The 27,221-nt window shown below is 40.1% G+C and overlaps 1 protein-coding gene across 1 annotated transcript; it reads right to left on the bottom strand.

The window, feature by feature from the left end:
- Positions 1–260: 260 nt before the first annotated feature.
- On the bottom strand, positions 261–24,847 carry hdac3.S (histone deacetylase 3 S homeolog). The gene is made up of 15 exons (XM_018256234.2): positions 24,695–24,847; positions 21,278–21,360; positions 18,892–19,034; positions 17,493–17,574; positions 15,812–15,868; positions 15,662–15,717; positions 15,136–15,269; positions 12,852–12,932; positions 11,989–12,062; positions 11,493–11,557; positions 8,957–9,046; positions 5,530–5,588; positions 4,642–4,721; positions 2,790–2,947; positions 261–560 (listed from the first exon to the last, which is right to left on the bottom strand). The coding sequence occupies exons 1-15, from the start codon at positions 24,747–24,749 to the stop codon at positions 491–493; spliced, it is 1,287 nt and encodes a 428-aa protein (XP_018111723.1). The 5' UTR covers positions 24,750–24,847; the 3' UTR covers positions 261–490.
- Between the last annotated feature and the right edge of the window lie 2,374 nt (positions 24,848–27,221).

Raw genomic sequence — 27,221 nt, 5'->3', positions numbered from 1 at the left:
TGTGACCAAATCAAAAATCTGCAGCATTCATGATGCTGGCATTAACAAAGGGTGAATAGTACACAAAGAATTCCTACAAATGTAAGCCTTTCTGGCTGCAGCCTGCACAGTAATAGAAGCAAGTGCCTAAATCACATTAATAGTTTGGGTATTTCCAATTACAACAATAAAAAATGTTTAAAAAAAAAAAATCAAAAAACAATATAACTTGTTTTGTGAACAAATGAAATAAAAGAGAACCGCCATACATAATACGCTAGTCATTTCTGCACAGTTTACTGAAAAGGTTTTGGGAAAAACTCCTGCAACGAGTATAATGTTCGAATCGTTTCCCAATAAAGCAGGCAATCCTGTCCTGAAATAACCTGGCAGTTTTAGCAAAGTGTCAGCGGATCCTGGTCAGGACATATTTAAAGGAGAATAAAAGGGTCACATATAGGCTCACAGCCTGCCGTGAGTACAGTTAGAAAAATGCCATTTCAGCATCGCTTCAAATCTCAACATCACTTTCCTTGTCGTTATCATGGTCCCCATCATAGAATTCATTTGAAGCTTCGGGCCTATAGGAAAAAGAAAAATCGATAAGTAAAGCGTGTAAAACCAATAAATATATATACACACGTTTATATATTTTTATATATACATTTATGGGACCTATTATCCAGAATGCTTGGGACCTGGGGCTTTCCCGATGACGGATCTTCATACCTTAAAGGATTTTTTAGTCCTTTTAAAGGTATTTCTTAAAGGGATCCGGTCATCAGAAAACATTTTTTTTTTTTTTTTTTTTTAAAACGCATCAGTTAATAGTGCTACTCCAGCAGAATTCTGCACTGAAATCCATTTCTCAAAAGAACAGATTTTTTTATTTTGAATTTTGAAGTCTGACATGGGGCTAGACATTTTGTCAATTTCCCAGCTGCCCCTGGTCACGTGACTTGTGCCTGCACTTTAGGAGAGAAATGCTTTCTGGCAGGCTGCTGTTTTTCCTTCTCAATGAGACATGGGTTTTTACTATTGAGTGTTGTTAGCTGCCTGGTAGATCTAATGTTATCTTGTGTTAGGGAGCTGTTATCTGATTACCTTCCCATTGTTCTTGTTTGGCTGCTGGGGGGGGGGGGTGATATCACTCCAACTTGCAGTACAGCAGTAAAGAGTGATTGAAGTTTATCAGAGCACAAGTCACATGACTTGGGGCAGCTGGGAAATTGACAAAATGTCTAGCCCCATGTCAGATTTCAAAATTGAATATAAAAAAATCTGTTTGCTCTTTTGAGAAATGGATTTCAGTGCAGAATTCTGCTGGAGCAGCACTATTAACTGATTCATTTTGAAAAAAAATTTTTTCCCATGACAGTATCCCTTTAAAACTATTGCTATTAAAAGCAGTGTTTGCTTAACTTCTGGTTGTTACTTTTTAAACAATGTTGCAAAAGCCTTAGGGGTTTATGTATCAAAGAGTGAAGTTAGAGATCTCCTTAGTCTGCTAGAGTAAAATTCCACCACTCTCCATTCATTCCTACGGCATTTCGAAAGGCATATTTACCAACGGGTGAACTTTTACCCGTTGATAAATACGCTTTTTAAAAATGTCACAGGAATGAATGGAGAGTGGTGGAATTTTACATAAACCCCCAAGACTTTTGCAAGATTGTTTGAAAAGTAACAAGCAAGGGTTAAAGGGGTTGCTCACCTTTGAGATAACTTTTAGTATGATGTAGAATGTGATATTCTGACAATTTGCAATTGGTTTTCATTTTTTATTATTTGTAGTTTTTGAGTTATTTAGCTTTTTGTTCAGCAGCTCTTCAGTTTCAGCAGTCTGGTAACTAAGGTCCAGATTACCCTAGCAACCATGCATTGCTTTGAATAAGAGGCTGGAATATGGATAGGAGAGGCCTGCATAGAAAGAGGAGTAATAAATACAGATGCTGCTTTTAATAGCAATTGCTTTAACAAATAACTTTTAAAGGACTGAAAATCGTTAATAAATGTATATTAGAAGTTTGTTTCGAATTATGTTTTCTTTTATCAGACTTTTTTATTTTGGGGTTGATTGCAATTTAAGAAATAAAAAAAAACATCTGTTTTTAATAGGGATGCACCGAATCCAGGATTCGGCCATTTTCAGTAGGATTCGCCGAATCCTTGTGCCTGGCTGAACCAAATCGGAATTTGCATATGTAAATTGGGGCGGGTAGGGAAATCACGTGACTTTAATTTTTCCCACTTTTTCCTTTCCTGCCCCTAATTTGCATATGCAAATTAGGTTTTTGTTCAGTATTCGGCTGAATCTTTCACCAAGGATTCGGGGATTCGGCCGAATCCCAAATGTGGATTCGGTGCATCCCTAGTTTTTCAACCATTGCCAAAAAGTATTGGTTCACCACAAAGCCTATTCATTGAACGAAAAGAAGTTGCCACTTTAAACTACAGCAAAAATTCTTTGTGCAGGACGATTATTTCCGTTTTGGTGTACAAAGATTAGAAGTTATCTTCTTAAACAGAAATTTCCCCCAAACAATACGGTTTGCTGGATGTATTAGAAGCTGCTCCCTAACTGGTCATCTAGATTCCATGTCATTAGGGGTCATTTATCAACACTGGGCAAATGGGCAGTAAACCATGGCAACCAATCAAATTGCTGCTTTCATTGTTCTACTTGCAGCTGGCTTTAAAAAGCTAATCACTGATTGGTTGCTATAGGTAACTGCCCATGGGCAAATTTGCCCAGTGTTGATAAATGAGCCTCAATTGAACAGCCAGAATATTGAAAGCCATTAACTTGCCTGCTGTAATTGTCCTCTCCACCTCTTTCTTCTGGGTCTGGCTCATCTGTGCGCTCATAGTTCAGAATGTCCGACGGCACATCATGGATCTGAACACTGGGTGCATGATTTAACATCTTTAGGCTCTCAAAAACGGTTTGTCTAATTTGATCCAGATACTGTTGAAACACACAGGGAAGAAAATGTAGCAAGTAAAAGATAAGATTCACAGTGTTAAAAAGGATAGAAAAAAAAAAAAAACAGGATCAAACTGAAGCAACCTTTACCTAGTAAGTAGGTGATATTTTGTATTTCAGATACTAATATACTGCTTGTTTGGTGTTGTGCAGATACGGATACTGTTTTCAGAACCCCACACAGCAGTATTTTTATGTTCAGTTAAGAACCAACTCACTAGAGACGAGTGGAACAGGCTTTGTGGCAATATACACGGAGCAGAAACGCTGCATGTCACAGGTGAAACACACAAATTATACTATTATCAATATAGTAATGTGCACTTCAATACAAAACATTCCGATTTGTGTGGCTTTGATTGCAGAGTAAACAGACTTCCACTGCTGAGAAATAATGTTTTCAGTATTTATTGGTAACTAATTGGTACCTATGGATTGGAGAAAAGCGGATGTCATGCCAATATTCAAAAAGGGATTACGATCTCAGCCTGGCAATTATAGGCCAGCAAGCTTGACATTTGAAGGCTTGTTAAGGGATCACATTCAACATTTTGTCCTAGTGAATGGCATTATAAACAGCAATCAGCATGGCTTTATGAAGGATCGGTCATATCAGACTAATTTGATTGCTTTTAATAATGAGGTAAGTAAGATGCTGGACAGTGGGGGGGGGGCAGTAGATGTGATCTATTTAGATTTTGACAAAGCGTTTGATACTGTGACCCACAAACGACTGCTTTCTAAACTAAGGTCTGTTGGGCTTAATGAAGCCGTTTGCACGTGGATAGGAAACTGGCTATTTTTTTGGTAAAGGGTTGAATTCTCCTTTAAGGGGTGATATGATAACGATGTATAAATATATAAGGGGATCATATAATAATCTCTCTAATGCTTTATTTACCAGTAGGTCTTTCCAGCTGACACAAGGTCACCCATTCCGATTAGAAGAAAAGAGGTTCCACCTGAATATTGGGAAGGGGTTTGTTACAGTGAGAGCTGTGAAGATGTGGAATTGTCTCCCTGAATCAGTGGTACAGGCTGATACATTAGATAAGGTATAAGAAGGGGTTGGATGGTGTTTAGCAAGTGAGGGAATACAGGGTTATGGGAGATAGCTCATAGTACAAGTTGATCCAGGGACTGGTCTGATTGAGCCATTTTGGAGTCAGGAAGGATATTTTTCCCCCTCTGAGGCAAATTGGAGAGGCTTCAGATCAACTGGATCAACTGGCAGGTTAAAATAGAGATAAAAGGTTGAACTTGATGGACGTGTGTCTTTTTTCAACCTAACTATGTTACTTCAAAGCATGGAGTCTTCCATTTTTTCATGACCAAAAAAAGGGCATTTCTTCTTCAGCTGCTGAAGCCGATTACAAACATAGGGAAGGAAGTATGGCAGCTCCCATACACATTAACACAAGGCTATCCAACTGGATACTATAGTATAAATGTGGCCCTTAAAGCTATTTTTATGTCCCTCGGCCTGTCTCAAGGTCCCCAATAATGCAAATAAGAAGGCCATTACATAAAATAAGCTGGAAAGCACTGCGTCAACGCATACAAACACGCAGCTGAATAAGACTCCCTTAGCAGAATAGCTTATGCCAATACATTTTAATAAACTATTTTAGAATAATGAAGGGAATGTATTTTTCCTTTTAAATGAAGAATCTTACCTGCCGAGAGTTTTGGTTCTCAATTCTGGTACTAACATCCGGATGAAGTGTAAAATCTGGTGCAAAGTACTCAAAGTATTCTACGGGGAAATAATAACATTTAATTGTAACATTAATGTTATCAAGTGGATACTGGTAGGTTTCAATACAACCTGTACAACTCAAATGTAAAAGGAATGTTTGTATCCCTCTGTGTTGCATAGATTTTAAGGTTAAGGGTTGCTGTGAAATAAACTATATGGACATATACATAATATAGGACTGTCGCTGATTCAATTCAACAACTTAAATAGAGGCACAGGCACAAAAGTGCATTCCTATACCCCAGACTATTGCTCACAGCCCTTGCCCAACCACAAATGCAATCTAGATTCCAGAATCTTTTCCAGAATTCAATTCCTGAAGCCATAGCAACCGCATCCAGGATTTGGTTGGGGATTCAGCCTTTTTCAGCAGGATTCGGAATCCTTCTGCCCAGCCGAACCGAATCCTAATTTGCATATGCAAATTAGGGTCTGGGAGGTAAATCACGTAACTTTTTGTCACAAAACAAGGGAGTAAAGTGTTTTCCCCTTCCCACCCGTAATTTGCATAAGAAAATTAGGATTCGGTTCAGTATTTGGTCGAATCTTTCACAAAGGTTTCAGGGGTTTCGGTTGAATCCAAAATAGTGGATTTGGTGCATCCCTACCAATAACATGCAGAAGTCACAAAAATAGAAACTACAATAATATATAGGCATTGAGAAAAGCAAAGCTACACAATGGTGCCAACATTTTTACAGGTGTCAGATTCTCTTTAATATTGGTTTGTTATCATTAACTAAAGCAAAACATAGTAGAAACTAGGAAATCAAAGCCACGTGCTTAATATTTAATACATACATACCACTATAAGGGAGCTCTTCACTAATTGTCTCATCAACAAGCAGCGAGGTCTCATAAGTCCTGGAAAAAAAAGTAAGGTAAATTATTAATTTCTAGGGATGCACCGAATCCTCTATTTTGTATTCGGCTGAACCCCCGAACCCTTTCGTGAAAGATTTGGTCGAATACTGAATCTTAATTTGCATATGCAAATTAGGATGGGAAGGTGAAAAAAAAATGTACTTGCTTGTTTTGTGACAAAAAGTCATGTGATTTCCCTCCCCGCCCCTAATTTTCATATGCAAATTAGGATTCGGCCTGCTGAAATAGGCCGAATCCCGAACCGAATCCTGAACCCAGAACCAAATCCCGCATTGGTGCATCCCTATTAATTTTAGAAGAACAGCAGTTCTGAAGAGGGTTCAGATTCGTTTTGGCCAAATCTTTCACGAAGGATTCGGCTGAATCCAAAATAGTTAACGCCTGTGCGGGGGGGGGGACTATGGAGGGTAGAAAGGGGATTTCGTTCTTAGTTCTCCTTTAAAGGGGATGTAAAGGCAAAAAAAATCTACTGTTTTTCACCAAAAAAGAAGCATCTTTTCAATATAATTCAGTTAGCAAATCAATACCCGTTCTGTAAAATAATTGCTCTTCTGCAGCTTATTTACCTCTCTCCCTCTGGAAGCAGCGCCGAGATCCTTTCACGGCCGGACGGCCAGACTTATGAGAAAGGATCAACGATGCTCTGCATTCCCGAAGGGCAAGGAAGCAGTGTGTGGACTGGGTCTCATCAAGATTAGCCTCAGTCATCAATAAACATATAAATAACAGCCCCTGTACTTCCGAATGCAGAGCAAGTCTGACTGGCCGACTCAGCGAGGAAAGTTGAACGAGCTGTGGAAGATCGACTATTTTACAGATTTGCTAACTGGACTAAATTAAAAATATGCTTCTTTTTAGGTGAAGAAGCATTACACAGAGTTTTTTTTTTTTGCCTTTACATCCCCTTTAAACCTAAGGATGCGATCTGATTGTCACTAATGCCAGTAACCAAAACACAGAAGAACTGGGAGTTTCCAATTGTACTTATATTTCTATTCCAACTAGACTTCCCAACTGCTAGGGTATTTAAGCCCTTGAAACCACGCCTGACAGCCTTATCAACAAAAAAAGCAAAAATAAATAGAATTAGATCAACTGCAAACAATCTTAAAGGGGTACCGTTGCCAAAAAAATGTATTCAACATCCTATTTTATCACATTAGTCAAGCAAAGTGAACTTTAATTACACTGTATAAATTATTTGAATCTTGTTTCCTTCAGTCTGGGAATTCATAATTATAACAAGCAGGCAGGAGCCATTTTGTGCACACTGTTATTAAGACAAGCCTTGTATCATCTCAGAATCTTGTTTGTGCACCAGAATGGGGGACCTGATGTCCATCCCCATGTCCTGGCTACACAATTAAATAGTAAAGAGAACTGGGGGAATATGTGGAGAGCAGTGACATCTAGGAAGTGCTGAATGGAAAGTGATGGTCTGTCCCGCCTCTATGCCCATGGCATAGAGGAGGGTCAGACAATATTTGATTGACAGCTTAGATTTTTAAATGAGTTTACAACAGCTATAAATGCTTTAATAAAAAACAGAAATTAGATTTCATGTTTAATTTGAAAAGGACTTTTATTATACCGATTTTGTGTCTGGGTGACAGGTCCACTTTAAAAGACACTGTCTTACATATAAGGTAATCCTAAAATGTAAGAGATCTCCACATAAAAACTATTATATACCATTGCTTAAAAGAAATGTAGTGCTCAGCAATTTCCCAACATATATTAAAGGAAAACTATACCCCAAAATGAACACTTTAGCAACAGTTTATATCATTAAGTGACATATTAAAGAATTTTACCATACTGGAATATATATATTTAAGTAAATATTGCCCTTTTACTCTTGCTTTGAACCGCCATTTTGTGATGGTCTGTGTGCTGCCTCAGAGATCACCTGACCAGAAATACTGCAGCTGTAACAGGAAGAAGTGTTGAAGCAAAAAACACAACTTTGTCTGTTAATTGGCTCATGTGACCTAAGAAGTAGTTTGTTAGTATGTTTGTGTGCACTGTGAATCGTTCCCAGGGGGCGGCCCTTATTTTTTAAAATGGCAATTTTCTATTTACGATTACCCAATGGCACATACTACTAAAAAGTATATTATTATGAAAATGGTTTATTTACATGAAGCAGGGTTTTACATACGAGCTGTTTTATGCAATATATTTTGAGACCTACATTGTTTGGGGGGTATAGTTTTCCTTTAAACATTTTCAAAGGTTAAGGTTTTTGTAAATATAACTGCCGTCTGTTGAATGTGTGATTCTGACTCCTGCAACAATGTAGCTGAAGCCAGATTATTTCTCCTGGAGAATAAATTAATTCTGCCGCACTTTTATATCCTTCTTGATAACATACTTAACCACGTTAATTCATTGCTCAGCAAAAATCATTTTATATTTCTCTTACCACTAGCTTAAAGGGATCCTGTCATCTGAAAACATGTTTTTTTTTCAAAACACATCAGTTAATAGTGCTACTCCAGCAAAATTCTGCACCGAAATCCATTTCTCAAAAGAGCAAACAGATTTTTTTATATTCAATTTTGAAATCTGACATGGGGCTAGACATTTTGTTAATTTCCCAGTTGCCCCTGGTCATGTGACTTGTGTCTGCACTTTAGGAGAGAAATGCTTTCTGGCAGGCTGCTGTTTTTCCTTCTCAATGTAACTGAATGTGTCTCAGTGAGACATGGGTTTTTACTATTGAGTGTTGTTCTTAGATCTACCAGGCAGCTGTTATCTTGTGATAGGGAGCTGCTATCTGTTTACCTTCCCATTGTTCTTTTGTTTGGCTGCTGGGGGGGAAAGGGAGGGGGGTGATACCACTCCAACTTGCAGTACAGCAGTAAAGAGTGATTGAAGTTTATCAGAGCACAAGTCACATGACTTGAGGCAGCTGGGAAATTGACAATATGACTAGCACCATGTCAGATTTCAAAATTGAATATAAAAAAAAATCCCTTTGCTCTTTTGAGAAATGGATTTCAGTGCAGAATTCTGCTGGAGCAGCACTATTAACTGATTCATTTTTAAAAAAAAAAATTTCCCCCATGACAGTATCCCTTTAAGCATGTCCATTTTACTGCCAAGTCTCCATACATAATCAAAGATGCATAGGCTTTCGTACAAACAGTTTCACACAAAGCAGGTTCCTCCCATTTACATTACACAACGGTAACTAAATATGTCACAGGATCCTGAATTAGATATGAGGGTAATATAACTGGTTCCTAACATCAACCTCAAGTTGTCATGCAATCCATCCCTATTGCAAACATGTTACTCAGGGTTTACAGCCTGGAGTAGGAATTAGTAGGCTAATAACTTACCAGCAGCGTGCAACATTACGCACAGTGTAACCTCCTCCACCAAGAACAAGCAAAGGAATATTGAAGCTTTTTACATACTGAACACATTCACTAGGTAAAGAAAAAGAAAAACATCACATGACAGGTAAGGATAACATTTCAATCATGTTAGATTTGTGTTAATGGAATACTACCGCAGTTTGGCTTGGGGTGACTAAGAATGTGTGAAATCACAGTAATATGAAATATTTTTGCTGTCATTCTTGTATAAATTTATGGTAAATACAATTAGTTGTACATGTTATCAGCGGGATTGGGATACTGCTGCAGTTGGGGTAGTATATACACCTATATATTTTTTTTTCTAACAAAATATTTAAAAAAATAAAGTGTACTAAAAGGCAAAAATTCACCAGCGATGGCTTTGCAGCTATTGCAACACTTCGCCAGACGAAAATTTGATCGGACAACGCTAATTTACTTAGATGCAAAGCTGCGTCCTGGGAGTTGGACGCTGGCGAAATTTTCGCTAGTGTTACTTCGGCAATGTGAGCAAATCAAAGCAAAGAAGCGTTAGCGTTCAAACCTGCCTAGCGCAACTTCGTTAGAGGACTTCGCTCAGGCTAATTTGCATAGGGCGGGCAATTTAAACTTGATTGGAGGTCTGTATGTTACGTTACATGTTGCAGCTAATACATTAAATTTCCACTGTCAATTACACATGTCCAGGGAACCTAAATAAAGTCAATAGAGTTGTTTTAATGCCCTACACATGATCCCACTTTAAAATAATGTTCCATATGTTAGAAAATGTTTGGGGGAAAGCAGTACCTGAAAAAAAAATGTTATGCCTTTTGCAGCCTAGTACCCTGAAAACTGAAAATTCGCCAGCGTTTTTTTTGGACTTTGGAAGATTTTCCACTCAAAAATGATGATGTAAGTAACTAAAGATTGAGGAATCTATGCACTCCAATGCCTGGTTTGAGCTAGAGAAGACAAGTTTGGCGAAAGAGGTAACGTTCAGTAAAATCCGCATCTTGGTAAATTTGCGGAGTAACGTCCATTCGCCAGAGCATAAAGTCACGTGGCGTTAAAGTGCGAATCAGCGCGAGCGTCTATCTCCTTTGCTAGCGAACGGACGCCTGCGCCCGTTAGTAAAACAGCAAAGTGCCTAAAAGTGGCAACGTTGGCGAATTGTCGCCAACGTTAGTCACTTAGCCCTTTAGTAAATTTACCCCAAAGTATTTGTTGATTAAGCACCTGCAAATAAACTACTTCTAGGCAACAAACATGCTATTTCATGAGAAAGGAATCCATTCTATAGCTCTGTATAAAGATATTACGCGTGAAGCTATGAGTAGCAGCTACTTGTCACGGCTACAAAAAGCCTGCCATAGACCATGCTGAGAATTGCCTCTGCTATAATTAAAGCATTGTTCTTTTTTTTTTTTATCTTTGTATCTTTTTATCTTCCCACTTATGGCATTTGACCCCTGTTTATCTTCCAGCAAAACCACAAAAACATTGTATTCTACAGAGCTTCAGTTATTTGCTATGTAAACATGAGTCTTTTGCCCAATTCAGTCTGAATGGCTTCCCCAATAGCTACATTGCAGATTATTTACATAAATTATTAGTCTAATGAAGTTCCTTCCAACCCAAAATTGGCTACAGGGGGTCACCATCTTGTAACTTTGTTAAACATCTTTGCAAGACCAAGACTGTGCACATGCTCAGTGTGGCCTGGGCTGCTTAGGGTTCGTCATAAATTATAAAAACAGCACAAGTCAAATAATATCTGCCAGAAGCCGATACAACAAGACTGATTAATAATCAGAATATACTGACTGCACTGGGTCCTTTGTATCATGTCATGTAATCTAATGTGGATTTTATAGTTTTTGTGGTGTTTAATACACTTTCTCCAACTCTGCAGAACCAGTGGCTGCAGCAAAATAATCCTCCAAATAGAATCCCAGTTTATCTGTTTAAATCTGGCTCCATGATCTTTGTCCCTGCAGCTCGAGTTGGAAAAAGTAAAGGGGATGTAAAGGAAAAATTTAAACCGAATACAAATCTCTAATAAGTTGCCGACTGCTCTACAGGGAAACAAACAAAGCTGCTTGAGTTCTGCATGGCTGGGAAGTAAGGTGGGGGCTCCCCCTGCTGTTTATAAGTATGATTGTTTCCCTGCAGAGCAGTTAGGGACCGTCTGACAATTCCTATCCACAGCAGTAAATCAAGAGAGAATTTTACTGCATACAGTCAGGTTTCTTATAAAAACGGTACACATTGTATATTGGACAAAGGCATTTTTGCCTTTACATGCCCTTTAAAGTCCCTATAACATTCACACTAATATAACACTAGGGTCAGGAGCCAAATAAATTGTCTGTTTTTGAAGCATGGGGGAAAACTGTAACATCTATCATAATATTGCCTTTGAAAGCTACTCTTTACCCAATATAGTATCCTGTGTTTTCCAGATGTAGTACTTTTGCTAATAAAACCATAGCAGGAGTGTAAATATATTTTTACTATATTATATTTTACTTACCCATGGCCCCTGATGCTCAGGTTAAAACACCCAAGTCGGTCACACCCCAGGGAGTCCGCTCCACACTAGGAATACATATGAATAGCAATGTTTGTATTTACAACATTACAAGTCTAGACAAAAGATGTAGTGAAAGCAGTTATTCTTCTATATACATAAACAAAATACAAAACTGCCGGGGTTAATGTAATAAGTGATCCAAAGTTTGCTGCTTGCCTAGTAACCCATAGTAACCAATCAGAATGTCCTGTATTATTGGTTGCTATGGGCAAACTTAAGACATCTTATTCAATTATGCTAAAAGTAAATAAGTTACACAATTAAATTAAAAGGAGGCGCCAATGCTGGGGTATAGCATCAGAGGGAGGAGTCTTCTTTCCTACAGTGTCCTAATACTATAACCCCTGGTTGCTGTGTCCCACAGACCAGTCAGAGAAAACAAGCTTTGTTAACTGGAACATGCAGTGACAAGCTATTCTGAAACAGTTTGACTTACCTGCAAAACAATACAGGTGGGCTGATAGAAATCTATCACCTGTTTGATGACAGGCTGGAATAGGTGTCTATAACCTAGAAGAAAAACAATGACATTCTCAGTAAAATTGCCCATATTTAATAGCTAACACTAAACCATTTTACTAGGCCTGCAGCCTTTAGCTGTACAGATCTGTGATTCATATAAAATTAATGTAAACTGTATAAGTTCTCAGAGAAGAATCCTGAGTAACTAAAAATGCCATATTTTGTATACTGCACTTCTTGCACCAGTCTAAAGTTTCAGCTTGTCAATAGCAGCAATGATTCAGGACTACAAACTTGTCCTAGGGGGTCACCATCTTGGAAAGTGTCTGTGAGCAGCTGTTGAGAAGCTAAGCTTAGGGGGTCATCACTAATTATCCAGCAGAAAATGAGGTTGGTCTTTAATATAAGCTGATGCTACAGGGCTGATTATTAAATTCTGATGCTAATTGCACTGGTTTCTGTGCTGCCATGTAGTAATTATCTGTATTAATTACTAATCAGCCTTATATTGTGACATTTCTATTCTATGTGTACTGTATATTGTGAGTGGCTCCCTAAGCTCAGTAAGTGACAGCAGCACAGAGCATGTGCAGTGAATCAGCAGAAAAGAAGATGGGGAGCTACTGGGGCATCTTTGGAAACACAGATCTTCCCTGCTAAAGGGATTTGGTTGCCTGGGGCTGATACAGAAGCCCAAAACATAATGTACAACATTTCTAGCTACTTCTTTAGTTTAACTTTCCTTGTCCTTAAAAGTATTTTTCTTTTAAGACCCCCCCACACACACAAAAAAAAAAAAGACTATAAAAAGAGACTGTACAAAATAGAAAAACTTACTTTGATCATCTATGCCATCTCTCAAGGGAACATTCAAGCAGTAGTATCTTCCACTTTCTGCTCCCACTTCATACATATCCCCTATGGGATAAAACAGCAGCTTAATACTACAATTATTCAAAGTATGTGGGGTTTAATGACCCTTCAGTACCTTTCATTGGCTTTCAATCTGGAAATGCAATACAAGGCATTTAATTTTCACTGACGGCAATTGTAAACCATGCCAGGAGCCTCACACTATTGTTTTTAGCCACAAAAAAAAGGACAAGTTCTTTTATCAAAGTCAAAAGTTTAACATGCTCTTACAGTCGATTCTTTGGGGCAAATTCCATAAAGGGTGAAGGGACTAATGCTATCGAAAATTTCGCCAGCGTGAAGTCATTTCGGAACTTCGCCGATTTCCTAACGGGGGCAGGCGTCACTTCGCTAGCAAAGGAGATAGACGCTAGCCTTGCTTCGCACTCTAACGCCAGACAATTTTCGCTCTGGCAAACGGATGTAACTCCGCAAATTCATTAGGATGCAGATTTTACTGAACGATACCTCATTCACCAGACTTGCCTTCCCCAGCTCAGACCATATATATTCACTGCATTTTCGGCGCATGCGCAGTTGGGAGTAAATTTCCAGTCCCGGACAACTGCACATGCGCCGAAAGTCACGAAGATTTTCGGGACTGGAAATTTACTCAAACTGCGCATGCGCCGAAACTTCTGAAAAAGACCAAAGAAAGAAGATGGCGCCCGTGAACTCCAGTGGCCATAATCTGCACGGATGGGTAAGTAAAAAATTTGGGGCATTTGCCCAGGGGGGCAGATAGGCTGGGGGGAGGAGGGAGGGGTTTTCTAAACTACGGGTTGAATTCGCCTTTAAATGAGAGACTGGAGTATGAATAGGAAAGGTCTGAATAGATATATAAGTAATAAAATGCTACAATAACAACACATTTGTAGCCTTACAGAGCATTTGTTTTTAGATGGGGTCAGTGACCCCCATGTGAAAGCTAGAAAGAGTCAGAAGAAGAAACAAAATATTTTAAAAAACTATAAAAAATTAAATAATGAAGACCAATTGGAAAGTGGATTAGAATGGACTGTCTTATAACATAACAAGTTAACAAAAAGGTGAACCACCCCTTTTAAGAAAACCAACTCAATTAACCATGTCAAGTTGTATCATAATAAAATGAATGCAGCTAATTACAGTTCTCTTTTGTATACAGAAGAGCAATTTACATTTTAGTGCTACTCTATGGCGACGACTGCCTACACTTACAGATAAAGACTTCTTTTGGCATAACTGTCACACAAGAAACTTCTGTACAAGTGTACCTGTTGTGAAAGCAGACCATTTATAGTCAGTTATTCTTGTGACTATATGCCTTTCTGCCCTACTGCCTGGAATCAAAATGATTTAATAAGATCTGTTTTTAAGACCATTCTCCACCTGTGCTCTGGTATAAAACATAATCCCCATTGCACTCATTGCTACTGTCCCTTTTAAAGGAAAACTATACCCCCAAAATGAATACTTGATCAACAGATTATATCAAATTAAAGAATCTTACCAAACTGGAAAATATATTTAAGTAAATATTGTCTTTTTACATCTCTTGCCTTGAACCAACATTTTGTGATGGTCTGTGTGCTGCCTCAGAGATCACCTAACCAGAAATTTGGGATGCACCGAATCCAGGATTTGGTTCAGGATTTGGCCAGGATTCAACCTTTTTCAGCAGGATTTGGCCGAACCGAATACGAATCCTAATTTGCATGTGCAAATTAGGGACGGGGAGGGAAATTGTGTAACTTTTTGTCACAAAACAAGGAAGCAAAAACTGGTTTCCCCTTCCCACCCTTAATTTGTATATGCAAGTTAGGATTCGGTATTCGGCCAAATCTTTAGCGAAGGATTTGGGGGTTCGGCCAAATCCAAAATAGTGGATTAGGTGCAACCCTACCAAAAATACTACAACTCTAACAGGAAGAAGTGTGGAAGCAAAAGACAGAACTCGGTCTGTTAATCGGCTCATGTGACCTAAAAAGTATAGTTTATGTTTGTGTGCACTGTGAATCATACAATCTCAGGGGTTGGCCCTTATTTTTTAAAATGGCAATTTTCTATTCATGATTACCCAATGGCACATACTACTAAAAAAGTATATTATTATGAAAATGGTTTATTTACATGAAGCAGGGTTTTATATATGAGTTGTTTTATGCAATATCTTTTTATAGAGACCTACATTGTTTGAGGGGTATAGTTTTTCTTTACGACTACTCACCTGTACCAGGGAAAAAATAATTCCCATACTTGTGAAAGGAAACCGTCATAACTCGGTCAGTGAGGTAAAAAGCTTCCTGTACCCCATCTCCATGATGAATATCAATATCTATGTAAAGAACACGAGGATGATACCTAAGAAGGAGAAAAAAACCAAAAACACATTTACAATATGTTCTTAAAACTTTTTTTTTTTAATATTTTCAATTTTAAGTGATCAAATGGCAACAGTGTTCTTTTGGACGGGTAACAACCCTTCAGGGAAGCTACTTCCTTTAGAATAAAATAAAAGGATAAAGAAAACAAATGACACTGTGATTGCAGCATCACAAAGAATGGGAAAACACTCGGAGAAGGCCATTGGTCGGCACTGGAAAAGAAATGTAGAAGTCAGTATTAAAGTGTCCTCATGCTTTTTTAATGACAAGTTAATTGTCATAGGATTCTGCATTTACACAATGACTGCATGCCTTTTAATAAAGTGTATTCATCTAGGAGAAAGCCCAATTCATATTTAGGGTACTTACTTAAGAAGCTCAAGTATGCCAATGACAATGTCATTCACGTAACAGAACCCAGACGCCTGTGATAAAGAAAGGAATACAACTGTCAATCAACGAAAGAAGTTATAATAAATATATTGCAACATATTTCTAAATATCAAACAGGTACGGTACCTCAAATTTTTTAGCATGGTGCAGTCCACCGGCCCAGTTAATTGCAATGTCACAGTTCTGTGGATATCAAAACAACAAAATCAGGAGCTTATTGAAGAAGAAATTATATTATTCTTACTGCTTTCTTTAAATTTGACATATTTTATTCAGTTAAAGGGATATTGTTATGGAAAACATGCATTAGTTAATAGTGCTACCCCAGCAGACTTCTGCACGGAAATCCAATTCTTAAAAGAGCAAATATATTTTTTTATATTCAATTTTGAAATCTGACATGGCGCTAGACATATTGTCAGTTTCCCAGCTGCCCCAATCATGTGACTTGTGCCAGCACTTTATGATAGAACTGCTTTCTGGCAGGCTGTTATTTCTCATACTTAATGTAACTGAATGAGTCTCAGTGGGACTTGGCTTTTACTATTGAGTGTTGTTCTTAGATCTACCAGGCAGCTGTTATCTTGTGTTAGGGAGCGGTTATCTGGTTACCTTCCCATTTACTGTTGTTAGGCTGCTGGGGGAGGTGGGAAAGGGAGGGGTGATATCACTCCAACTTGCAGTACAGCAGTAAAGAGTGACTGAAGTTTATCAGAGCACAAGTCACATCACTGGGGACAGCTGGGAAACTGACAATACGTCTAGCCCCATGTCAGATTTCAAAACTAAATGTAAAAAAATCTGTTTGCTCTTTTGAGAAATGGATTTCAGTGCAGAATTCTGCTGCAGCAGCACTATTAAATGACGTGTTTAAAAAAAAAAACAGAAAAAAACAACAAAAAACAGGTTTTCCCATGACAGTATCCCTTTAAATATAAAAAGGGATTCATGAATACATGGTATCCAGATAGCACAAGAGAGACCAGTTACTGTCTCTATACTGCTTATGCTGCCTGCCAAAAGACACCATAAAAATACTTTTATTTGAACTGAAAGTTAGATGAGTAGTGTCTCATCTAAGGTCCAAACCATCCAAGTGTCAGACTGGCCCGGTGGGACACCGGGAAAACACCCAGTGGACTCCCCCCGGGCCAGACCCCCTCTCCCGATATTCAGGATTGTACAAAAAAAATGTCTTCGACTCTGCGCATGCGAGTGGTGCCGTTTGCGCATGCGAGTGGTGCCGTTTGCGCATGCGAGTGGTGCCGTTTGCGCATGCGAGTGGTGCCGTTTGCGCATGTGCACCAAGCGCCTCCAAGCATCACAGTAGGGGGGCCTTGGAAAGCAGTCCCGGTGGGCCCCGGGCCCCCCAGTCCGACCCTGGATGCATAGACTGTATAAAGTCTGTTATTAACATGTGAGATAGGAAGGGAAGGAGACAAACAATGTAGGGCAATAACCCAAGGCGTAGCTGCTAATATCTGGGATACAAGCTTGTATAAATGCAAAGCTAATTTAGGGCAGGGTAAAGATAAAAGTGCTGTTTCCATAGATGGTTTAATGGTTCAAGAGATGTTTTAAGGAAGTGAGTGACAAGTGAAGAGGTGTGTAAGTAGGAGCTGCATGTGGAAGCTGGTTTCTATTCACCTGATGAATTTCCTGAGACCAGCCTGTTTGTGAATCCTTGCACTTTAGATCTTTGTGTTAATCCACAAGGAGAACGACTTTCAGACAAATTTTATAAAATGCATGTGTTGATTTGAAATATGTACAGATTAAACAATTATACGTAAAATGTTCTGCTCACCTTGTTATTTAGCAGTGTTGCCCCCTGCAAAGAAGCTCCAGTGTAGCGAGAGCAAAATTCAAAGAGACCAGGGAAAACTGGGCTACAGAGTATAAGGAAAAAAGTATAGACAATGTTAAGGATTACTCTATATACAATGTTCACAATAAAGTGAATGTTAAAATATTGTTTTCTATTGTGTACAGTTGTATAGTGTGTATATTATATTACTTCATATTATATTTTGAGTGAGGTCATGGGTAAACCATAATTTTGTGGGTGGGAGGAGACCATCAGGTTACCAGGGAGTCTACTTGCGTTGAGTGGAAACCACTATTTTGTTCAGGAGGAGCAAAAATCATGGCCCCAGTAGTTACGCCTATATTCTTCAATGCCATGTACAGCTGAGAGTGATAACATGGTCTGTCTATACTCTAATGGAGCTCTCTCTTTTTTGTAGCGACAATCTCTCCAAACTGCCTTCCCCTACCTTCCCGTATATATTCGTGAGGCAACTTTGGACGACTTGGGAAAACTCAGGGCTGCGAGTGCCATCCCGCTGGCGGGAAGGTAGGGAAAGGCTGTTTGTGAAGATTAGTCGCCCCGAAGAAAAGGAGATTTGTCGCAGAGGCGACTAATCTCCCTGAATCTGCCTGTGTGCCCTGACCCTTAATAGTATTCAGCCTGACATTCTTTGGACCATTAACATCATTTAACTCATTTAAACAAGGAATGGTGTAGCCGTAGCAATAATATTTAGGCACATTAGTGAAATGATCTGCCACTTACATAGTAACATAGTAAGTAAGGTTGAAAAAAGACCCACGTCCATCAAGTTCAACCTTTTAGTTTATTTAGTTATTTTTTAAATCTGCCTAACTGCCAGTTGATCCAGAGGAAGGCAAAAAACCCATCTGAAGCCTCACCAATTTGCCTCAGAGGGGGAAAAAATTCCTTCCTGACTCCAAAATGACAATGGGGCTAGTCCCTGGATCAACTTGTAATATGAGCTATCTCCCATATCCCTGTATTCCCTCACTTGCTAATACTCTATACTGCTGCCTGTATGCTGAAGTTGTTAAAAGGTGCTATTGCGAACACCTTCAGCACACAGGCAGCAGTATAGACCAAGTGGCAGATCATTTCACTAATGTGCCCAAATATTACTGCTACGGCTATGCGATTCCTGATCAGAGGCTGCGGCCGGTGTAAATTTGAAAATGGGCCGCAATTGACCCCCGGGCCGGATTTTGGACATGCCTGAATTGCACAATAGATCACATAAATTTTACTCCAAAACTGAAACAAAGCAACGATGGCATTATAAAAGAGTGGCATTAAATGAAATTGACTTTAGCAGTATTGGGAGAGTGCCATTATAAAGAGGAAGCATTGCAAAGGCGACTGAAAAGAAACCTACCAATCATCCCCAACATTAAAGGCATTTAGGCTTTTAGTGAATCCTTGCATGTTATTGGGGCTCACTCTCTGAAGGAAGTCAATGTAGTCTTCAGAGTGAAAACGACACATGTCATGCTGCGAAGCCTGGTAAGGTTTGAAGACCTAACAAGAAGGAAAAAAATAATTTCAAAGCAATTCAAGCAAACCACATTTACCCATTTAAGTGTTATGATAAAGCCCTAACTTTTTTGTTATAAATTATATAAATTATTTGGTTTAGTCTCAGCTTTGCTTGATAGGAACTGGTTGAATCTTCTACCTTTAAATACTGCTGCTTGGTTTAATTATGATTTTTTTTTAACCCTAACTGAAGTTTGAGGTGCTCTGGTAACCAGGCCATCTCTACATGCTCACAATCACCACATTAGGAAGTCCGGACAAGGGGGTAACGAGATACTGATGCTTAAAGGAGAACAAAAGGCAAACCTTACTTCTTGTCCCATTTTGTAGAACTCATATGCCCCTTCAGAATCGCTATGTTTATTTAACCAAAACACATTTACTTTCTTAATAAAAGATAGCTCTGAAGTTGCAGACTGTTTAAGAAAACGGCGCCGCCATCTTACTAAAGGCTTCCCTTCTGCCTTCGGTTACTGTATAATACTGCACTGCGCATGCGCCAAAATACCTCCCCCTGAACCCAGGTGCGCGTTCTAATTAACATATAATTATATATTCACTGCACAGCACGGACCTCGGCACTAGTGTCCTTGCAGCTCTAAAACTGTTTCTAAACTCACAGCTGTCGGGATAATATACAGCTCCCTGAACTAAACTAAACGTTACCAACTCTTAGCTCTTGGGATAATATACAGCTCCCTGCATGGCTCGGTGTAAGGAAAGGAATCCAGCATCGCCATGGAGACTAGGCACACCGATTCCTATTGGCTGGTGGGCGGGCTACACAGCTTCACAAAGTGACCCAGCAGGTTTGTTAACCTTTCATTGTCCTTTAATGCGCATGCTCAAGATTAACTTCAAGAAAGTGCGCATGTGCATATCGCCAAGCGTCTAGGCTCTTTCCGAAGGGAGGGGGAGAGAGGCTGATCGTGCAGAGAAGAAGCAGGAAGCTGCAATCAACCAAACAGCTCAGCACTTTGCTTTTCAAGGACGGGAGTAATAGGTATGTGAAGACTGTAGTGAGGCATGTTAATGATTAAATTCTTGTTGTGGGGGTTGACATGTCCTTTAAAACATTGGAAATGCTATGGATCAATAGATGCAAAACATTTATGGGCTTAAATGGATTATACCAGACAGTTATATTTATGACTAGGTATGCTGTCCTGCACATAATTGTGTAATATAGTCAAATAAAACACATCTGTACTTAAAGGACCAGTAACATCAAAATGTTTTTTTCAAAAATTCATTAGTACCGTATATACTCGAGTATAAGCCGAGTTTTTCAGCCCCCAAAATATGCTGAAAAACGCTACCTCTGTTTATACTCGGGTCAAGCGCAAAACCGGTCGCCGGCGCCTAAGAATAGTCGCCGGCATCCAAGAATAGTCGCCGGCATCCAAGAATAGTCTCCAAGAATATTCGCCGGCGTCCAAGAATGGTCGCCGGAATCCAAAAACAAGACGCCGGCACCTCCAATGGGAGCAGAAACCCTCAATTTTTTGATTGAAACTTACCAGAAGCTGCTGCATTTCTCACCCTCGGCTTATACTCGAGTCAATAAGCTTTCCCAGTTTTTGGAGGTATAATTAGGTACCTTGGCTTATACTCGGGACGGCTTATACTCGAGTATATACGGTATACATTGAAAAAAAAAACAAGACAAATTAAAATCGCAAAGCCTTTATTAAGAAATAACTTATCGAAACTCCGCTTCCGCTCCTCTTCAGAAAAGGCGACAATCCATCATGCGGCGCTTGATTTCTCCTCCCTGGCTATCTCCTACAAGGAAGGCAGGGAGGAGAAATCGAGCACCGCACGATGGATCGCCCGATCGTTTTCAGAAGAGGAACGCAAGTGGAGTGTCGGTAAGTTATTTCTCAATAAAGACTTTTAAAGTTTAATTTATTTTGACACTTGATAAAGGGCCTAGACCAAAACATGTTGTGGCGCAATTTTACCACAATAAAAGCACTTTGCAGTCCTTGTTACTGCCCTGGATTTGTCCTGCTTCTCACCATTATACATGAACATGTCATTTGTGGACACAGGACACCCCTGCAGGAGAATCCACCTACAATTAATAAGGGTGAGCTACAGAATATACCTATTTGCTCGTTAGTGCAGAATTCCGCTGGAGCAGCACTATTAACTGATGTATTTTGAAAAAAAAACAAAAACATTTTTTGCCAAGACAGTATCCCTTTAAACATTACACTTACAATCATCTTCTTATAAAGTCCATAATGTAGAACAAGACTGTGTGTGAGGGACAGCCGGTGAGGTTTCATAGGATGACCGGTACCTGAAAGATAATTTTTTTGTTTTTTTAAATATAATTGTTGCAATTGTGTTGCTGTGATTTGCCTAAAATAACTCCATAAAAATCGATCTATATCTATATATAATCTACAGTCTGGTCATTTCCCTATGGGACCAGACTGTAAATTATATCCTTATAAACGGCGCGTTCATGCGTCAGAACGCGCCGATTATAAGCTTAAAGAGACAGCACTCGCAGCTGCTGCCTTGCTTCCCACCGCTATAGCTTTCGGGGCTCCCCATCTAATCACTTCCCACAATGGATTTACCAGTTTTATGCGATGAAGGGCTTCTCTTTCCTTCATCGCATCTCTCACTCCTGTCACAAGTCTCCCTGCAGCTGCCTCCCTGGTGTCGCTTTCCTCACAGGATTCGGCTCCATTTTCACTCCCCCTCCCGTCCAGTGTCTGAAGTCTCGCTCCGCCTCCCTTACACTGCCTAAATCTCGCTCTGCCTCCCTTACACTACAAAGTCTCGCTCTGCCTCCCGTCCACTCGCTCCCCCTCCTTCCCTGCATGACCGGTAAAAGAAAATGATGTGACACAGAGGGGGAGCGATTCTTTAGATAGTGGACGGGAGGGGGAGTGAAAATGTAGAGGAATCCTGTGAGGAAAAGAGCGAGACCAGGGAGGCAGCTGCAGGAGACGTGTGCCATTTAGAAAGCAAGAATAAAATACAGGTACCTAAAAGAGCTGCAGTTAAAGATAAAAATCAACTTGTAGAGACACTTCAAAAAAAGTAAAACTGAACCCAGAAACTGTAGATTATAATAGATAATGTACCCCCCACTTAAAATTTATAAAGATATTAATAGTCACCTCGGAGTTATGTGACCTGTATAAAAGCACTCGGCCTGCGGCCTCGTGCTTTTATATGGTCACATAACTCCTCGGTAACATAATATCTTTATAAATTACAGTAGGGGGTACATTATCCACTATATAATCTACAGTCTGGTCATTTCCCTATGGGACCAGACTGTAAATTATATCCCTATAAACAGCGCGTTCTGACATCAGAACGCGCCGTTTATATGTTACATCACTTCCGCCGCTGCTCTCTCCCTGCAGCTCTCCCTACACACTTCCCCCCTCCAGTCTGACTCGCAGGCTCAGATTTTACTTACAGCACAGTGCGCTCCTTTCCTCTGACTCCCTCTCAGATATGGCCCCTCATAGCTTCCGTCTCATGTGCTCCCCCTGCTGATCCATGTCTGCACTCTGCTCTTATCTCCCTCCCCTTGTTGTTAGTGCGGGGAAATTCATTGGGGAGGGGGAGGAGTAATTATCAAAGAGGTGCTGAGCGGAGCGGTTGCAGCAGGTATGCTGGTTTTCTGTGTCAGTCCGTGCTGACACGCTCATTCTAGCTCCTTCCCATTTAACCGGTGATGCTCTGAAACTCATTGCCGATGGGGAGGGGCTGGCAGGAGGGATGGGAAGCGTTTTGCACTGACACAGTCTCACGTTTGACTCCCTGTATCTCTGTGTCGGTTCTGTCTAGCCCCCTCGCTGGGTCTCCCTCCCCCTCACATGGTCTCTCTCCATTCCTTCTCACCAACTCTCCCAATTTTCACATAACCTCCCTCTCAACTTACACTCCCACCTCAGTCTCCAGTCCTTTCTCCTATTACATCACCTGTGGCAGGCAAGAAGGCAAGGGCAGAACAGAGCCAGACATCTTTAGGAATCAAGACACTGCACCCAGAAAATGTAGATTATAATGCATAATGTACCCCCTGCTATAATTTATAAAGATATTAGAAGTCACCTCGGAGTTATGTGACCTGTATAAAAGCACTCGGCCTTCGGCCTCGTGCTTTTATATGGTCACATAACTCCTCGGTAACATAATATCTTTATAAATTACAGTAGGGGGTACATTATCCACTATATAATACACAAAAGCCATGAATATCTTGTAAATGATATCCCTATAAACGGTGAGTTCTGATGTCATCAGTTATAAACGGTGAGTTCTGATGTCATTTCTGTCACGTGACTCACTGAAACTTGTTATGATAAATAAAGTACCCCCAGTTGCAAAATATGAGGATATTAGAAGTTACCTCGGAGTTCCATGACCTGTTTTTATAATGGTCATGAAACTCCTCTGTAACTTATAATATCCTTATATTTTACAAGAGGGGGTACTTTATTCACTAAATAATCCTCCAACGAAGCAGCCGCACTCGCAGGACTTATCCAAAAGGTATAAATATTTTAATTGGAAACCAACGTTTCGGCTGCAACTCGGCCTTTGTCAAAGTTACATAATGCCATGACAGCCACCCCTAAATACCCGGTCAATGGCGCGAAATCTAAATTCCCTCCCACTCTGACGTGTTTCCCTTAGTTTATTTAGATTCAATGCATCCTCATAGTTAACACTGTAAAAACATTTCAAAGTTGTTCCTTTATAAGTATAATTATCTGCTAGTTTGTCCGAAAATTGCAACAAAAGTATCTGTCACCGTTGAACCGATAACCTGTTACTTTGCATCCATCTATTGACCCCATCACATGTATGTAAACCAACATTGAAAGTGTCTAAACAGTCATAGCTGTGCAATACCGAGATCACGGTAAAAAATTATAACTGAGCCATACAGTCACCCCGGGGTTATTTGTTCCCGTATTGAACAGCTTAGCTCCTCCGTGTTGTGTCTACACCCTCCACCTCTGTGAACCGGGCAGTTTGTCCATTTACCGCTAATCATAGAGAGTGCCTCCCAAACCTCTGTGTAATTTAATTGTAATCCATCATTCTCCGATTGTGTTGCTCGTTCGTGTATCAAGCTTCTATGTCACCCGTGTGTGTGATCACCCATGGAGGATTGTATGCAGTATGTTGTGCAGCCAGGCAATGTAAACCGACTTATCGTGAGTGCTGTGATTGTGGGGAATTATATATATATCTATATATATATATATATATATATACACACACACACACACACACACACACAGTGCAGCTTTTTAAAAGACAAATGAAGGCAATAGATCGTATTTTGATGCCTAAGATGCAGGGGGATAAACGTCCCAGCACATCAGTCACTGTCTCAGGTGCTTGTTAGGAAAGATGACTGAAGGTGTAGCTTTCCCTTTAAACCCATTCTTCCAGCTGATTCCACGTCTATCTCTGCTTATACTACTCCCCCCGTTTGAAACCCTTACTAAACAGATGTGCATGGGCGTACAGTGTGTTTCTATAGCAGCAGCAGCCCCGCTTCACCTCTCTCTCATCTCATTCATGATCCCTCTGACAGGGCGCGCGTTTCTCTGTCAAACAGTCATGTGTGTTTTTACAGCACTACTCACCATAGTGGAAGTTTCCCACGTCAGGGTCGTAAAAATAAGCCACCGTCTTTGCCATTTCGCTGCCACAGACAGGCCTTATACTCCTACTAGTACTGGCACCAGCGCTTCCGGCGGCGCGCAGGAAATACGTCAACTCCTTTTGTTCCAAGCCGCGCTCGCGGAACCCTTGCGTCACCAGTTGCCAAGGGAACTAGAGTCCTATCAGTAGTTTGAAGTTCAGGGTCCTAAGCTACGAGGCTGTGTGTCTTGGTAGGCGTTCAAATCCGAGCTCTGATTAATAAAGGGGAACTCCACACAAACATAACTAAAGCTTTTTGAAAAGTAAACAGAATTTCAAACAACATTGTAATATACATCAATTAAAAAATATGCAGACTTTTCATGATTTTTAAATGTTTTGCAACACTTCCCTAAGCCTCGCCCCCTGCTCTCCTGCTGATCTGTCTGACTACTTTGCTGAGCTGTCTGACTACTGTTACTATGTATCAGCAGCCATCTGTCCTCAGCCTGTATCCTCCAAACCCCACAATAAAATCTATTTGCTGACTGATTTCAGTGTAGAATTGCGCTGGAGCAGCACTAATAACTGATATATAATATAAGTAATTAAAAGGAAATAAGGAATGGAGCATCCCAGTGCAATGCATTGTGGGTTATGTAGTTCCTGCATGCTGTCTGTAAGCTGTGGAGAAGTTGTTACAATTTGTAACATCAGTGTTTAGTCCCTCCTTCCCTGCCAGGATTTCAAATGATGCAGATAGAGAAGAACTGTTACACAGCTGGATTTCAGCATAGAAAATGGCATTTATTCATACTTATTGAAGAAACAGGTAACTGTGATGGGTATATTAGGGCTTTTTGTGTTATGTGGGCCTCTTTATCAAATTTTGGTTTGGAAGCCAGAGTTCCCCTTTAGTAATACCCAGCGTTCAAGCGTTGGGTCACTTTGCCCACTTGGCGGACAACTGCTTCAGCAGCTCATCTTTTCTTTGCCGACAGTTGCCAAAATACCGTCTTCACCTTAGTTCTCCACTCTAAAGCCCTCCTCTCTATCGTAATAATAATGTGCTCGTACCACCCAACATTTTGGAAATAGAAAGAGGGATAAAAAGATTTGAATTTTGGCCACACCCATTTGTGTGGCCACACCCCCTAATTTCCATGTCTGTTTTACAAAATTTGGCAGGTTAGGAAAGTTTGAACACATTTCTGTGTTATTACAGTTTTGCTAATGAAGGTGAATTGCCCTTTAAGCTGCAAATTAGTTTCCCAAGAGACCTGCTTATCTTAAATTGTTACAAAAGTATCTATGTATCTCTGCCAAAAGCCAATAAAGTTTTAGAAACGTTGTATCTTTTTCTGCCTGTTTAGTAGGGTCAGACCAGGAAAAAACCCAGTGGGCCCCCAGCTCTTGTGAGCCCTGCCAACCCAGTCCTGTTCCCTGCGCTAATCTTCTTGCCACAGGTTGCGGCAAAAACAAGGTGTGCGCATGCGTGGTGGGAGGTTGCTAGGCAGGGGAACCTGGCGGCAGGGGACCCGGAAGGGTAGGGGCACTCCACCAATGAGGCGGCAGCACCAGATAGGTTTCCAGGGGCAGCAAAAAGCCGCTCCTGGTACGTTTAAGAGACTAATTTCCGTTCTTTAAACTTCAGTTTACTATTGCGAGAGAGCGCAATTGCACTACACTAGTGTTCCTGCCTCCCCCTGACAAGTAAGCCGGCAAGGGGGAAGGGGCGGCGATGTGACGAGGGGCCCTGCAATGGCAGCCCCGATGGCCCCAGTCTGACCTTGCTGATCAGTGCAGGAGATCAAAGAGAAAATCGGGACATTTCAGTAACAAACCCACTGTGGCCTGAGCTGTCAAAATCAGGACTGTAATGCGAAAAACTGGATGGTTGGGAGGCATGAATAATGGGACCTCCCTCTCAGCACTCCAGGCTATTTTTAGAATAGCTGGGGTTCAATGTTTTAAATGATGGCTCACCTTTCAGTAAACTTTTTGTATGTTTTGGAATGGCCAATTCTAAGCAACTTTTCAATTGGTCTTCTTAGTTTCATATAGTTTTATTATTATTTGCTTCCTTATGACTCTTTCTAGCTTTCAAATGAGGGTCATCTAAAAAAACTAATGCTGTAAAGCTACAAATGTATTGTAATTTTTATTACTCATTTTTATATTCAGAGTCATTTATAAGGATATATTACAGGATATTCATAGCTTTTGTGAATTTTATAGAATTTTATATAGATGGATCAGCACTCTCTTTGAATTATTCAGAATTTATTATTCATGGTGAAACACATGGCAATCCAATGTTTTGGTCCCACATTGTGATCATACAAACCTTAAAATACCCTCCCTACTGTGAATTTTATGTGACAAATAATGTCATGATCCTGCTTGAACTCCGCCTGTAGCGACCCCGGCCTGCCTGACCATGATTTTCGTTTACTGCTTGAACTGTTGCCTTCCGTCCAACCTTGTTTACATACGTGCCCCTTTGCCTGTTCAGAACATTTACTTGGC

Source organism: Xenopus laevis, chromosome 3S, assembly GCF_017654675.1.
Source record: "Xenopus laevis strain J_2021 chromosome 3S, Xenopus_laevis_v10.1, whole genome shotgun sequence".
Taxonomy (NCBI): Eukaryota; Metazoa; Chordata; class Amphibia; order Anura; family Pipidae; genus Xenopus; species Xenopus laevis.
Note: the sequence above shows the minus strand (reverse complement) of the source record. Positions and strands in the feature narration are given on the sequence as shown.

Coding starts and splice junctions, on each gene's coding strand:
- hdac3.S (XM_018256234.2), bottom strand. CDS start 24,749: ATGGCAAAGACGGTGGCTTATTTTTACGACCCTGACGTGGGAAACTTC. Junction 15,869..17,492: donor CAACACTGCTAAATAACAAG/GTGAGCAGAACA, acceptor TGATATCCACAG/AACTGTGACATTGCAATTAA. Junction 15,270..15,661: donor GGCATACTTGAGCTTCTTAA/GTAAGTACCCTA, acceptor TCTCCTTCTTAG/GTATCATCCTCGTGTTCTTT.